This window comes from Rattus norvegicus, chromosome 10, assembly GCF_036323735.1.
Source record: "Rattus norvegicus strain BN/NHsdMcwi chromosome 10, GRCr8, whole genome shotgun sequence".
Taxonomy (NCBI): domain Eukaryota; kingdom Metazoa; phylum Chordata; class Mammalia; order Rodentia; family Muridae; genus Rattus; species Rattus norvegicus.
The window spans coordinates 39,887,656-39,904,264 of record NC_086028.1 but is presented as its reverse complement, the minus strand read 5'-3'; the positions used below and the strand labels follow the sequence as shown (position 1 = coordinate 39,904,264).

The following is a 16,609-nucleotide window of genomic DNA, read 5'->3' as shown; positions in this document are numbered from 1 at the left end:
TTCTTTATTTTTTGGATTTATTTATTTTATTTGTAAGAGTATACTGCAGTTGTCTTCAGATACACAGAAAAGCAAAATGCAGACAGAAAATGCAAGTTAGCTACAGGCTACAAAATGAGGCCCTGGTTTGAAAGTTTAAAAAGAAAGAAGGCAGCCCCCCAGGCATGGTGATTTACAACCCCTAGAGGCTGAAGTAAAAGGACTGTTAGTAGTTCAAGGCCAACCTGAACTGGAGACACTGAGCTATGGAGCAAAACTATTCGAAAAGACAAAAATGGGCTGGAGATGGCTCAGCAGTTAAGAGCACTTACGGCTCTGGCAAAGGACCCAGGTTCAGTTCTCAGCATCTATGTGGTGGCTCACAACTGACTGTAAATCCAGTTCCAGAGGATCTGACACTCTCTTCTGGCCTATTCTGGCTGCTGCATGGTTATGATACACATTGACTCCTTGCACTAATTCAAACCCTCTGGTTACTTGTAAAGATATTTATGAAAACCCTCTATAAAGAGGGCACCGATCCCATTACAGATGGTTGTGAGCCCCCATGTGGCTTCTGGGAATTGAACTCAGGACCTCTGAGTTCAGTCAGTGCTCTTAACCGCTGAGCCATGTCTCCAGCGCACTGGAGTCAAGATTCTTACATGCTAATTTATCATCCTTGGGGAATACTGATGTACATTGAAGGATTTGAGACATCCTGCCACCAAGACAGTCCTTCGACTTCATCTAGTTCAGTCTTTCCCAAATCTACACGGCCATAGAACACTTGAAGGGGTTACTACCTTGAAGAACTCATAGTCTGAGGGAGGCCTGCTGTATTCTGTGTGTTATGCCTTTCCCTAAAGTAGAATTATCTATAGGAAAAGCTAAGCCAAATAATTGGTAATGAAGCATTTATAAAAAGCACAGATTGGATGGAGAAAGACGTAAAGGAGTCCACAGAAATCGGGCAGCCTGTTCATTAGCATTCTACCTCTTTCATCTGACTCTGACCCTACCTCCTTCAATTCTGTACTCTGCTAAACACTGTGCTAGGTGCGAGACCAAGAGATGCCCATCAAGAGGAACTTCGTGTGGGTGACCATTCATGTGGAGGATGGAAATCTCCACTCACCTCACTTCACTCAGCTTCGTTATGAGGCAAATGTTCCTGACACCACCGCCCCTGGCACAGAGCTACTGCAGGTCCGAGCTGTGGACGCTGACCGGGGAGCCAACGCTGAAATCCACTATTCCTTCCTAAAAGGTGAGGACCTAGCTGTGAGCTTGAGGAGTTAGACAAGGGCTGGGATGAGGATCAGCAGTAGAGGCACAACTCTACAGATTATTCTCCAAGCAGTGACAGGTGACCATTCGAGAACACTCCATGTGTCAATGTTATTCAAAAACTGATAATACCAATAGCAAAGGTGCTCTCGAGACATGGGGAAATTTATGAATATGATACAAGCCACCATGGGCATGTAGAAAATGTTTATAGAGCCTGTAAGTGTGTCAGGATGTAATGGTTTAGTGTACATCTGTGAGAAGGGATAGTTTAGTACTTTGTCATTCGTGATATCATTTTAGGAGTAACTTATATTTTCTGCTCAAGGCACATATCGACTTGGCATCTGTTATACAATTTTCTTCCTCTAAAAACTGGAAATATCACCTTTTCTATAAGGCTGTAAGAAAATGCATACGTGTTATAAAATAGGCAAGTGCCAGATATTTCACTGTCATTAAGCAATGTCAGTTATTAGCTAATGTGGAACTGGTGAGCTGGCTCCAAGGATAAAAGTTCACGCTGTTCTTGCAGACGGTCCAAGTTTGGTTCTATCTATGTAGGCTGGGCTTCTCATCTGTAACTCCAGCTGGAGCAGGGACCTGATGTCCTCTTCTGGCTACGGCAGGCACTGCATTCACATGGCACACACACACCACACACACACACACACACACACACACACACACACACACACACACACACACTAAAAAACAATGAATCGTTTTTAAAAAAAAATCCATGTGATGTGACAAATTGATAACATCCAGTATCTCATAAATTACCAGTGATCATTTACAGGACAAAATACATAATTAATGACACTTCAATCATTAGTTTCTATGATGATGATATGTCACAGAAGTAGACACTATGGAAGGAGAGCCATGATCACAGCTTACTCATCACCTTCTCAGAGCACAGTGCTGGTTGAATGCATCTGCAAAACTAAGAGATTTTTACACTCCCTTTGCGGGAGAAATGGTCACCCACACGACAGAGACCACTGTAGAGATAAATTCTGACACATCCATTGTTTATCTTCTGATTCTTTTGGAATATAATCATATCACTCATCTCATTTCTTCTTAATGGCAGCCATCCTGATGGAGATGATACTCTCATTTTACAGACAAAGATTAGGGCCTGGTGTGATGGCTCAGCGGGTAAAGGTACTTGTCTCCAAGCAGAAGACACACATGGTGGAGGGACAGAACTGACCGCCCCAAGTTGTCCCCTGACTGCCACAGCATACGGTGACATACAAAATAAGTTTAATAAAAATATTGAATACCGGTTTTAAATATTCCATGCATTATAAAACCACTCGTGCTCATTTTTAAAAACACAGGGGCTATAGGAATATATGAAGAAGATAAGGTACAGCCCTAAATGCCAACTCCTAGAGATAACTGTCAATGTACTGCCTGCCAGTATTTTCTGAGCGCCTTTTGGGTAGTGCTGAGATTATAGTGAATCTATAATTCTGCGCATTGACTCTTTTCTCTTGGCAGCATACCATGAGAAAGAACTAGAATTATGTTTAGGTAGCTACCAGAGGTACTGTTTCATTTCATTTTTGAGACAGGGTCTCACATTACCTTGGCTGGTCTTAATCTCTCTATGTAGTCAAGGACGATCTCCAATTCCTTACCTTCCTCCTGCCTTCATCTCTCAAGTGCTGGCATCACAGGTATACGCTAACACACCTGGCTAACTTAGCTATATTTAATGGATCTACCTAAGCCAGCCGTTTACCTGTGAGCCCCACACCCACCTATCATCTGTGGAAAGGCTCAGAGGAGTGGAAGAGTTGGCGGGGAGGCTGTTCGGTGAAGCTCAGCTGTTTGTCTAACCATATAAAACATGTATGATACAAAGAGAGAAAGCTGCCTCTCTGCCTCCATGGGCCCTTCTGGTGGTGACCAAACCAAGTCTCCGGTCACTCGGGTTTCTTTGCAGGAAGAGAGCACACCTCTCTGGTTCCCATTCAGACTTTGTGATTAAATTCTGTTACAAGCCTCAGCTGGGTTTGAGAGTCTCTAGCCCCTACCTAACACTTGCTTTTTTAAAAAAAAAAAAAAGAAAGAAAAAACAAAGAAAAAAGATAGGTTCCAGGCCATATACTTCAGTAGGGAATGTCTTTCATAGAGAGTTTAATATTAATTATTTCATTGACTTGCTTTTATAATAACCCCTGATTTATAGCAAAAAAAGGATTTTCTCTTTCTTTCTTTCTTCCTTCCTTCCTTCCTTTCTCTTTTTAAAGATCAGTATAAAGTTGCCTTCTAAAGGGCTGGAGAGATGGCTCAGTGGTTAAGAGCACCGACTGCTCTTCCAGAGGTCCTGAGTTCAAATCCCAGCAACCACATGGTGGCTCACAACCATCTGTAATGGGATCCGATGCCCTCTTCTGGTGTGTCTGAAGACAGCTACAGTGCACGAATATACTAAATAAATAAATAAATCTTTAAAAAAAAAGTTGCCTTCTAAAAACACATGTCAAATCTGGAGTGAACCTACTTAAAGAAAAGTATTCATGAGTTGTTATTATAAAATAATTGACCGGTGGCTGAGTATTTGAAAAGAAATGATCAGGAGGGTGTGGGCGAAGATTAGGGGACAGGGTGTGGTGGGAAGTGCTGGTGTAGAAGCCCGCGCTCTGGGCACTGTGCACACTTCTTCCCACTCATCTTATTCACTCTTCAGGCGTGGTGAGAGACTTTCTAATAGGAGGCTATGAAGAGAAGAGAGTGGCTTTTAAGGTCCCTGTCAGTGTTGGCAGCCTGACTCCATGTTTGCAGACCCACCTGATAACTATGTAAGCGGAGCTATCAAAAGCAAGTCAAGGGATGCCCCTGAATGCTCTACCATACAACAGAGGTTCTGCCTACAAAGGGCGCCAAGGAACTTGAGGGTGAAGCATGCTTTTCCTGCAAAGTATAGGTCCCATTTCTTGGCTTCAAAGGCTTATGGAGGGCTTCTTTGTAGCCATCGAGTTGTATCCCAGAGACTTTCCAGTGGCTGACACTTTTATTTAGACAGCAACTATGCAGGCTGACACTCAGAGCTGTGTAGCGTGCGTTTGCTCTAAACGTGATACACTAAACCCAGGGTGACTGGGATGCAGATCGTATATCGTCCCTGTTCGGTACCTTGGCCTCTCGACTGACATAAGAAGCCTGGCTGGTGTGTCTTGAGGGTGTAGCAAACTTCACTTTGTCCGATTCTCTGTTTCAGGGAACAGTGACGGTTTCTTCAACATTGACTCCCTCCTGGGCATCATCACAGTCGCTCAGAGACTTTATCATGTCCATCTCACTAGGCATGCATTGACCGTGAAGGCAGAAGACCAAGGCTCCCCACGGCGGCATGACCTGGCTCTGGTGGTCATTCATGTCCACCCCTCTGACAGCAGTGCTCCTGTGTTTTCAAAGGATGAGTATTTCATAGAGATCCCGGAATCGGTCCCCATCGGCTCGCCGATCCTCCTCCTCTCTGCTGGCAGCTCCTCTGAAGTCACCTATGAGCTAAGAGAGGGGAACAAGGACAGTGTATTCTCCATGAACTCCTACTCTGGCCTCATCTCCACTCAGAAACGCTTAGACCATGAGAAAGTCCCGTCGTACCGACTGAGAATCCGGGGTAGCAACATGGCCGGCGTGTTCACGGAGGTGGTGGCGCTGGTCTACATCATCGATGAGAATGACAATCCTCCTGCATTCGGGAAGCCAACTTTTCTGGGGCACATCAGTGAGGCGGCTCCTCTGCACAGCCTGATCCTGGGGGAAGACAACAGCCCCTTAGTCGTCCGGGCCTCAGACAGTGACCGGGAAGCTAATTCCTTGTTGGTCTACAAAATCTTGGAACCGGAGGCCTTAAAGTTTTTCAAAATTGACCCCAGCATGGGAACCCTAACTACTACATCAGAGCTGGATTTTGAGGACACACCCTTGTTCCAATTCAACATCTATGTCCATGACCAAGGGACACCCATCTTATTTGCACCCAGATCTGCCAAGGTCATCATCCATGTCCGAGATGTGAATGACTCTCCTCCCAGGTTCTCAGAGCAGATATACGAAGTGGCGGTGGTGGAACCCATCCACCCTGGCATGGGCCTCCTCACAGTGCAGGCTGAGGATAATGACTCGAGAGTCACCTATAGCATCAAAACCAGCAACGCTGATGAAGCTGTTACCATTCACCCCACCACAGGCCAAATATCTGTGGTTAATCCTGCTACTCTGAGGCTTTTTCAGAAGTTCAGTATTAGGGCTTCTGATGGTCTGTATCATGATACCGCAGTGGTAAAAATATCTTTGACCCAAGTCCTCGATAAAAGCTTACAGTTTGACCAGGATGTCTACAGGGCAAGAGTGACGGAGAATACACCACACAGAAAGGCACTGGTAATTCTTGGTGTCCATGGAAACCATTTGAATGACACCCTTTCCTACTTCCTCTTGAATGGCACAGACTTATTTCACATGATCGAGTCAGCAGGTGTGCTGCAAACCAGAGGAGGGACATTTGATCGGGAGCAGCAGGACACTCATGAAGTGGCAGTGGAAGTGAGGGATAACCGGGTCCCTCAGCGGGTGGCTCAGGCTCTTGTCAGGGTCTCTGTGGAAGATGTCAATGACAACATCCCTGAGTTTCAGCATCTGCCCTATTATACAGTCATCCAAGATGGCACTGAACCCGGGGACGTCCTCTTTCAGGTATCTGCCACTGATAAGGATTTGGGAGCCAACGGGAGTGTCACATATGGGTTTGCAGAAGATTATGCCTATTTCCGGATTGACCCCTATGTTGGGGACATATCACTCAAGAAACCCTTTGATTATCAAGCTTTGAATAAGTATCACCTCAGAGTCATTGCTCGAGATTCAGGTATTCCACCCCTCCAAACTGAAGTGGAGGTACACGTTACTGTCAGAAATAAATCCAACCCATTGTTTCAGAGTCCATACTACAAAGTGAAAGTCCCTGAAAATATCACACTCTATACCCCGATTCTTCACACACAGGCCCGGAGTCCAGAGGGCCTGAGGCTCATCTACAACATTGTAGAGGAAGAGCCTTTGATGTTGTTTACCACTGACTTTAAAACTGGTGTCCTTACAGTGACAGGACCCCTGGACTATGAGTCAAAGAACAAACATGTGTTCACAGTGAGAGCCACAGACACGGCTCTGGGGTCCTTTTCTGAAGCCACAGTGGAAGTCTTAGTTGAGGACATCAATGATAACCCTCCCACTTTTTCCCAGTTGGTATATACCACTTCGGTTTCCGAGGGCTCACCTGCTCAGACTCCTGTAATTCAACTGTTGGCTTCTGACCAAGACTCAGGACAGAACCAAGATGTCTCCTATCAGATTGTAGAGGATGGTTCAGATGTTTCTAAGTTCTTCCGGATCAATGGGAGCACAGGGGAGATATTCACCATCCAAGAGCTGGACTATGAGACTCACCAACACTTTCGTGTGAAGGTCAGGGCCATGGATAAAGGAGATCCCCCTCTCACTGGTGAAACACTTGTGGTTGTCAATGTGTCAGACATCAATGATAATCCCCCAAAGTTCAGAGAACCTCAGTATGAAGCCAACGTCAGTGAGCTAGCAACCTGTGGCCACCTAGTTCTAAAAGTTCAAGCTCTTGACCCCGATATCGGGGACACCTCTCGCCTGGAGTACCTGATTCTTTCTGGCAACCAGGACCGACATTTCTCCATCAATAGCACATCGGGAATCATTTCTATGTTCAACCTTTGCAAAAAGCAGCTGGACTCATCTTACAACTTGAGAGTTGGTGCTTCTGATGGGGTCTTCCGAGCAACGGTGCCAGTATATATCAACACTACCAATGCCAACAAGTATAGTCCGGAGTTCCAGCAAAACGTCTATGAAGCTGAATTAGCTGAGAATGCAAAGGTGGGGACAAAGGTGATTGAGCTGCTAGCCATAGACAAAGACAGTGGTCCCTATGGTACAGTGGACTACACCATCATCAATAAACTAGCTGGGGAAAGGTTCTTCATAAATCCCCGTGGTCAGATCACCACCCTTCAGAAACTGGACCGGGAAAATTCAACGGAAAGGGTGATTGCTATTAAGGTCATGGCAAGGGATGGAGGAGGGAAAGTGGCCTTCTGCACCGTGAAGATCATTCTCACTGATGAAAATGACAATGCCCCACAATTCAAAGCATCCGGGTACACTGTGTCCATCCCATCCAATGTCAGCAGAGACTCCCCCATTATCCAGGTGCTGGCTTACGATGCAGACGAAGGTCGGAATGCAGACGTTACCTACTCAGTAGACTCAACCGAGGACCTTGCGGAAGAGATCATTGAAGTCAACCCCACCACCGGTGTGGTCAAGGTGAAGGAGAGCCTGGTGGGACTGGAAAACAGGGCTGTTGATTTCAACATCAAAGCCCAGGATGGTGGTCCTCCTCACTGGGACTCTCTGGTACCAGTACGGCTGCAAGTGGTTCCTAATGAAATCCCTTTGCCCAAGTTTTCTGAACCTCTGTATACTTTCTCTGCACCTGAAGACCTTCCAGAAGGCTCTGAAATTGGGTCTGTGAAGGCAGTAGCTGCTCAAGATCCGATCATCTACAGTCTGGTTCAGGGTACCACTCCAGAGAGCAACAGTGATGATGTCTTCTCCTTGGACCAAGACACGGGAGTCCTAAAGGTGAGGAAAGCCATGGATCATGAGTCCACTAAATGGTACCAGATTGACCTGATGGCACATTGCCCTCATGAGGATACTGACCTGGTGTCATTGGTCTCTGTCAGCATTCAAGTGGAAGATGTCAATGACAATAGGCCTGTGTTTGAGGCTGATCCATATAAGGCTTTCCTCACGGAGAATATGCCAGGAGGGACCACAGTCATTCAGGTGACTGCCAATGACCAGGACACTGGAAGTGATGGACAGGTGAGCTACAGGCTGTCAGTGGAGCCTGGTAGCAACATCCACGAACTCTTTGCTGTTGACAGTGAGAGCGGCTGGATCACCACACTCCAAGAACTCGACTGTGAGACTCAGCAGACTTACAGTTTCTACGTGGTGGCCTTTGATCATGGACAGACCATCCAGCTGTCTTCTCAGGCCCTGGTTGAGGTCTCCATCACAGACGAGAATGACAACCCCCCTCGGTTTGCTTCCGAAGACTATAGAGGCTCTGTGGTGGAGAACAATGAGCCTGGTGAACTTGTGGCTACACTGAAGACTTTGGATGCTGACGTCTCTGACCAGAATAGGCAGGTCACCTGCTATATCACAGGTAAGGATGCTTATCATGGATCGAAGGCATTGAGAAAGCCTAGCGGAAGGCACTCTGAGACGAAGGTGACACATTTAGTCACTTGTTCCCCTAGGATCTCAGTGGTTCCATTTTGACACTTGGAATCTTTGTTCTCATCCACCTTATGGGGATACTGAGAAAACCCAACTTGGGGAAACTCCTAAAGTTGCCTATAAATTAGGATGTACTTTGCAAAGAGGTAATAATTATTCCTTTAGGTGAGGAGATAGAATCAAAGGAGCATACATACTATACCTGCTTGTCTTGGTCACTATTTTATTGCTGTGCAGAGACCCAGTGACTAAGGCAACTCCTATAAACGAAAACATTTAACTGGGGGCTTGCTTACAGTTTGAGAAGGTTAGTCCATGGTCGTTATGGTGTAAAGCAGACAGCACAGCACTGGAGCAGTATCTGAGAGCTTCACATTCTGATCTGCAGGTAGCAGGCATAGAGAGACTGGGCCTGATGTGAATGTTTGAAATCTCAAAGCACCACATCCAATAAAGCCACACCTCCTAGTCCTTCCCAAACAGTTTTGCTCCCTGATTAAACATCCAAGTATATGAGCCTATGGGGCCAGTCTCATTCTACTTACTGTTGGCTGTCTTCTGGAGGTGTTGAGGTACCCAGCAGTTGTGACTCATAAAATTCTAGCAGCTGCCTGTCTTTTTGCCTGTCTTTGCATTGTGCCCAGGGCAAGTTTGAGGGACGGTTCTTCACCCAGAGTATTAGTCACATCCCTCATTGCTATGGCAAAAATAACTGATCAAAGCAACAGGAGTAAGGACAGGCTTATCTTGGCTCTTGGCTTGAAAAGCGACGTAATCCACTGTGGCAGGAAGACATGACAGCAGAATGTGAGGCATCTGCTCACACCGTATCATGAGAGACAAATGTGGGCCCTCCCCTTACATTCTTTTTTACTCAATCCAGGCCCACGGCCCATGGGCTGGTGCTGCCCACATTCAGGGAAGGTTTTCCACCCCCAGTTAAACCCCTCTGGAAATGCTTTCACAGATACACACAGAGGGGCGTTCCCCAGGTGGCTCTAGAGTCAGCCAAGATGAAAATGGAGATGACCCTTCACACGGAACAAGCCTTTCTTCTCATTCCCAGCATTATGTCCCCCACCCTGTCCCATAAACATGGCTTGTTCTGCCAATACAGCTGTCGAGGGGAGCACTGAAGTGTCTGAAGTTCCAACGGAAACCTCAGACTCCCTGAGACAGACGGGGTCAGAACCACTTGAAATGGTCAGAAAAAAATGGTGGTTCTAGTCTTGTGATATCAGGCACTTGACAACACCAGTCTTGAAACCCCAAGAATAAGAGAGTAATGGAGGGTGACAGTCAGCTCTTATGAGAACAGAATCATGGGAATATCTTAGAGTCTGAGGGAGACTCCACACCCTTGTTGGGAGATGATCACATGCCCTTTAGATGATCATGTGCCTTTAGTTGTGTATTAAGCCCTAGAATTAATGTGGAACTCTTTCCCCACTCTGCTGAAGTGTCGCAGCATAGCCTAGACATTTCCGACACAAATCTAGAATTTACCTCTCCCTGACTTCCCTCAAGGCTTCCTGATCATCACAAGAAATAGGAGCCTTGTTCCTCCTGCCAGACACGTTTGTACTTCTTTCTTATAGTAATCATCTCACCTGAAGGTCAGGAGAGAGGCTGGAGAGATGGCTCTGTGGTTAAGAGCATTGGCTGCTCTTCCAGAGGTCCTGAGTTCAAATCCCAGCACCCACATGGTGGCTCACAACCATCTGTAAGGGGATCTGATGCCCTCTTTTGGGGTGTCTAAAGACAGCTACAGTGTACTTATATATAATAAGTAAATAAATCAATCTTCAGGCTGGAGAGATGGTTCAGCAGTTAAAAGATCTGACTGTGCTCTTCCATAGGTCCTGAGTTCAAATCCCGGTAACCACATGGTGTCTCACAACCATCTGTAATGGGATCCGATGCCCTCTTTTGGTGTGTCTAAAGAAGCTACAGTGTACCCATGAACATTAAATGAATGATAAAAAAAAAAAAAAACAAAGTCAGGAGAGGTTTCCAAACTTTGCAAAATAGACTCAATATAGAATTGTGAGTCCCTATTTCAGGGATGAAAATTCTGCCTTCCCCAGTAATCCTGAAAGACGAGTCAGGAGTGCAGCCACCTAGGACACAGAGCCCAGTTTATTCCTGTTCTTGGTTCCTGATAGCTGCATCCCTCCTTTTTAGAGGGAGACCCCCTGGGTCAATTTAGCATCAGTCAAGTTGGGGATGAATGGAGAATCTCCTCAAGGAAGACTCTGGACCGAGAACACATAGCCAAGTATCTACTCAGAGTCACAGCATCAGATGGCAAGTTCCAGGCTTCGGTTCCTGTGGAGGTCTTTGTCGTGGACATCAACGATAACAGCCCGCAGTGCTCACAGGTGAGTCCTCACAGTATTGTCTTGGGAAGTGGAGGCAAGGAAGGTTGGGAGAAGGTCTCTATTCTCCTGAATAGAGACAAGTCCTCATTGGTCATTACTGTCCACCTTTCTTGGCATCTTCTGAACAGACCTTAGACTGCTACCCATAGGCAGGAACTATTCTGGGCATCTTCTTGCTCCCAGCCATATCAACACACAAACTCTTCAGGAACTATGGTACATGCCATTCTCTTTACACATCATACAAAGGCCACATCTTTGCAGCACACACCCAGAGGTAGCAGGCCCATCTGTTGCCAAGCTGACAACCTAAGTTTCATCCCAGGACACAAAAGGTGCAAGGAGAGGACTAACTCTTGAAAGTTGTCCTCTGACCCCTATACATAATTGATGGAGCACACATGGACACGCACATATGCACACACAAATAAATGCAATAAAATAGCCAGAGAATTTTCCCTCTAAATGTATTTTTAAAAACAATAGCTGATTTTTAACATTTAGAAGAATTTCCACTATTCCAAATTTTATTTTAAATATAAACTGGTCAGATGTGGTCTTACATGCCTTTAATCCCAGCACTCAGGAGGCAGAAGTGGGCAGATTTCTGTGAGTTTGAGGCCAGCCTGGTTTACAGAGTGAGTTCCAGGACATCCAAGGCACAGAGAGACTTTGCCTCAACAACAACAGCAAACAAACAAACAAAACAACAAAATAAAACAAAACAACAAAATAAAACAAAACAAAAAAGCTTAAACTGTAAACATTTTAATTTTATAACATTGCAATTTAGAATAATTCATGTCTACTGAAAATCTAGCTAGTCATGGTAGATACATCAATGCATACTTATACATACAGATACACATGTGCCCAGAGGGTCAGCTACAACCTCTCCACATAGACACAAATACTTGCAAAAATAATGTGTGTGTGTACACATAAGCACATACCTACACAGATGCCTCATTTGCTTACCACATCTGCCACTGTGCACGTGTGTATTTCATGCAACTCTATCCATGTCTGTTCTTGCATATGTGCACACTTTAACTTACTGGCACACACAAATGCACAGATGGCACCATGAAGCGCACATGAATGTACACGCCCTGTCACTTTTCTTTCATCCCTCTCTTCTGTCACATAAAGCACAGCAGAAGAGAGCCTGGGACATTTGCAAGCATGGAGTCTAGATGGACAGATTTTTGAGTGATCTCCAAAAGACAGATTTTTTTTGGGGGGGGGGTGAAAGGTGGCCATCTCTTTGCTCTTTCCCATTTGATCTTGGTTACCACTCCCCTCTTCTTTTACATAAGGAGAGGCCAGGATCAGGTCAGCCTAGCCTTTCCCAAGACAGCCCATAACATCATCAAAACCAGGGAAGAGAGATCTGAGTTCCAGTACCCCAAAGTACAGCTGGGCATAATGTGTCCACCCAGAGAATGCCCAGAGTCCACGCTTGCCTGTACTCCATTGGTGCAAGCTAGGATTTCAAAGGGACACTACATTCTTGAAGGCTCCAGCTGTTTTCCAGTACCCAGCCCCAGGTTGCCCTGCAGGGGAGGGAGGGAAGGGCAGGGCAGGCGGTAGAGCCACTGAAATCTGGCTCTGCCTTGAAGGCTAGTGACGGTCTGTCCTGGAACTATGAGCAGGGAGGTGACCTTGGCAGCCTGGCCTTAAAAGAGAGGAGGGATGGGACTGGCAGGGCTTGGCCTGAGCCTCTGCATCATCCACTGCCAGAATTTGCCTCAGCCTCTGCTCCTTTCCAGTGACCCCCTCCAAGTGGGCTATGGTGGGTCCTTCCAACCCTGGGCATTAACTTCTCAATGGTGGCTGCTCGTAGGCTATATTCTGACTTATTCTCTGCCATTCCTCTTATGACCTGTTGTGTTTGTTTGTTCGTTTTAAGTACGCGCGCGTGCGCGCGCGAGCATGTGTGTGTGTGTGTGTGTGTGTGTGTGTGTGTGTGTGTGTGTGTGTGTGTGTGTGTGAAAGATCAACAGTGTCTGGTGCCTTACTCCCTCACACATTCCACCTTTATTTTTGGAGACAGGGTTACTCAGTAAACCTGAAGCTCATTGATCACCACCCTACTCATATTCCCAGGACAGATCACTGACCTTAGTGACCTTGAGGAATCCACCAACCTCCAACCCCCCCTCCCCAATGCTAAAGTTACAGGAGCCTCCCTCCCTACATTTTATGTGGGTTCTGTGGATCCAAACTCAGTCCTCATGCTTTTGTGACAGGAACTTTACCCATTGAGCCATCTCCTCAGCTCTCTCCTCTGGCTTTAAAAATAACTATTCTGTTCCTTATTACTGTGCTGTGTGTGTGTTGCAATGGGAGGTGGGAGGGTGTTCATGTGGGGCCACAAGACAACATGGTGGAGTCAGTTCTTTCCTTTCACCTGTACATGGATTCCATGGATAAGTCTCGGGCTCTAGGATTACATAGCAGGCATATTTACCCACTGAGCCATCTCTTCAGGCCTCTGGCTTTTAATCTCCATTTTTCTTATATATCTGTTTAAAAAACAAAGAAACAAACACATAAACCAACCAGAAAGTGATGCAACCCAGGCTGGCCTTAAATTCACTATGAAGCCAAAATGAACTTGAGCTCTGGATCCTCCTGCCTGTATTTTCCAAATACTGATGCTGGGATTACCCGGATGAACCACTCCAGGTGGTCTCTCACCTTACCCCACCTCTGTCCCCATCTTCACTCCGTTCCTTGCCTCCCTGTCTCTGTATGTTTTCACTTGAGTCACTTCTCGCCCTTCTCCACCCCCCCCCCGTCTTCTCCGCCCCACTTCTGGATCTAAACACTCTGCCTCAGACTCCTTCTGTTCACTTTTCTGTCTTCAGCTTCTCTACACTGGCAAGGTCCGTGAGGATGTCACCCCCGGACATTTCATCTTGAAAGTTTCTGCCATAGATGTGGACATGGACACCAATGCTCAGATCACATACTCTCTGCATGGACCCGGGGCCCAGGAATTCAAGCTGGACCCTCACACAGGTAAATCTCTGAGATGTGGGATGAAGCCAAGAACCTGTGCCCGTGTCATGGTTGAAGCAGGAACTTCACATAGCCAGTCACAGCACTCACTCATCCACGTGTCCGCCCATTAGCAGATGGCAGCAGCTGGGGACATAAGAAAAGGATGGATGAGTTTAGACCCAGTTCTTTATAATCCCGGGGGAAAGGCTGAGTCAGTGGCTTGCAGTGTGCTGTGTTAGGAGCAATGAAAGGTTCACACCTGTAATCTCAGTGAAGAGTATCGAGAGTTTAGGGCCAGCCTGGGTTACATAGTGAGTTCGAGACCAGCCTGGGCTATAGTATGAGATCTAACCCTCCAACAAACAAACAGAAGAGGAGGAGGAGGCTGGTAGAGAGGAGACAGCAATGTTGACAGAAGTTGGCTTAGGCTTAGGAGCAGGGTTAAATAAAACTCTTTGAGGATATGCCATTATGTTTGGGCTTGAGCTCACACAGGAGTTAGTCGAGCAAACAGGGAAGGTAGAGAAAGACAAAGAAAGTAGAGGGAGAGTGTCCCTTCAAGGGTCGTATTTGGGGAAGAGGACACACGACCGAGTATACAGAGTGGGGATCGCTTCTCGGCCTTTTGGCTAAGATCAAGTGCAGAGTGGGGAGAGAGAGAACAGAGGATGATGCCCTGAAGACAGACGGACAGAGGCCCTTTCAAGTCAATGGAGGGTTCAGACTAACAAGGGCCAAAGTTGGTGCAATCTCAAGATTTGCACATGGCAAGCGGGGCTACTGGTGCCCAAGACTTCAGTAAACACCACAAGCAATAAAGCTCCTGGAAGCCTGAACTGGGCTAAGGAAGAACTCAGTAGATGGGACAAATTGTCATAAGACCAGCAAGGGACCAAACAGAGCTAGAAAGTGGAAGGCCCCGAGGGATGAACTGGGAATAGCCATGCCAAGGCAGAAGGGTGGAGGACTGTTGGGGAGAGAGGTAGGGACGAGCAATGCCCCCAGGTAAGACCCTGTCCTGCTGCTTGCTGTGGGGAGCAGGTGGCTGGAGGCAGCCAGGCACAGGGACCAGCTGCCAACCCTTGGCTTGAATCCATAGCTCCATAGGTGACTCAGAGATTCCTGAGCAGGGAGGGGGAAGGGGGGGTTGAGGGGTGGCAGTGACAACCATGTCCCAGGAAGCTGTCTGGGTGGATCAGAGACCACATTGTCCTTCTTGACCCCAGTCCAGCATGTTGAGTGATTTGGGAAGCTCGTCTCCCCTCGGCTGCTGTTTGTTCAGCTGCAGGACTTCCCACGAGGACTTAAAAGAAAAACAAACTGGGCATTTTTTCCAGAATATGAAAGTGATGCATGCTCGGTATACAAATTAAAAAACACCACAGGTATGTATCCAGTTGGAGCCAGAAAACCTACACAATAATCCCTCACCAAAGCCTACTCAGGGTGTATCCAACCAGCTTGCCTTCCCATGCACTCCAAAACCTCTCCGTAATCACTTCTCTGATATATAATTTGCTGTTCTCCCTTAGTGATTGCTTGCAGGTGTTTGTGAGGAAGAAAGTAAAGTTGTTTTTAGTGATTTCTGACCATACTTTCTTAGTTTCATTTCTGTGGCTGTGAGAAAATACCCCAACACAAAGAAAACAAGGAAAGGAAGGGCTTACTATTTCAGCTCCATATTCCAGTTCATCACTGTGGGACGTCAAGGCAGGAGCTTCACACAGCCAGTCACAGCACATCTACAGTCAAGAGCAGAGAGACGAATGCATACATGCTCATTTGTGCTCAGCTGGCCTTCGGCCATTCTCTGACACAGTTCAGGAACCCCTGCCTAGGGAATGGTGCCTCCCACTGTAGGCCATGTCTCTTCTCAGTTAATTTAAGAAAATCCCCCCACAGACATGACCCTAGGCAAACCTTTTGTGGACAGCCCCTAATTGAGACTCTTTTCTTGGGTGATTCTAATTTGTGTCAACTGATAACTAAAACTAACCATCATATATCACTTTACTATGTGGCTAAACCATATTAATTAATTTCTATTTGAAAAGCATATAGGGTGATTTAAATATGCCACTATTATAAATAATACCTCAGAGAGTATCTTTATACATGTATTTGTTTTCTGGGGTTTTTTGAGACAGTTTCTCAAAAACAAACAAACAAACAAACAAACAAACAAACAAAAAAGCTGAACTGTCCTGGAACTCACCATGTAGACCAGGCTGTCCTCCAACTCGTAGAGATATGCCTGTCCCTCCCTCCCTAGTTACTGGGATTAAAGGCATGTGCAACCACATCCATATATGCATCATCTATTTTTATTGTTTGGTTAATTATTCTGTGAAATTCATATATTTATATATAATAAACTTATGTTATATATATATGTTTATATATATACATATATATATATATATATATATATATATATATATATATATAGAGAGAGAGAGAGAGAGAGAGAGAGTATATATTTCATCCAATTTAAAAAGTTGCCTTGGGGTTGGGGATTTGGCTCAGTGGTAGAGCGTTTGCCTAGCAAGCACAAGGTCCTGGGTTCGGTCCCCAGC

The 16,609-nt window shown here is 46.0% G+C and overlaps 1 protein-coding gene across 3 annotated transcripts in view; it reads left to right on the top strand.

Moving 5' to 3' along the window:
• Fat2 (FAT atypical cadherin 2) overlaps positions 1–16,609 on the top strand; it is a 92,263-nt gene that overhangs the window by 52,763 nt on the left and 22,891 nt on the right. For all 3 annotated transcript variants that reach the window (XM_039086801.2, XM_039086802.2, NM_022954.1), the window contains 4 exon segments: positions 1,039–1,249; positions 4,511–8,569; positions 10,828–11,024; positions 13,898–14,051. In XM_039086801.2, coding sequence (XP_038942729.1) covers positions 1,039–1,249; positions 4,511–8,569; positions 10,828–11,024; positions 13,898–14,051 — 4,621 coding nt within the window.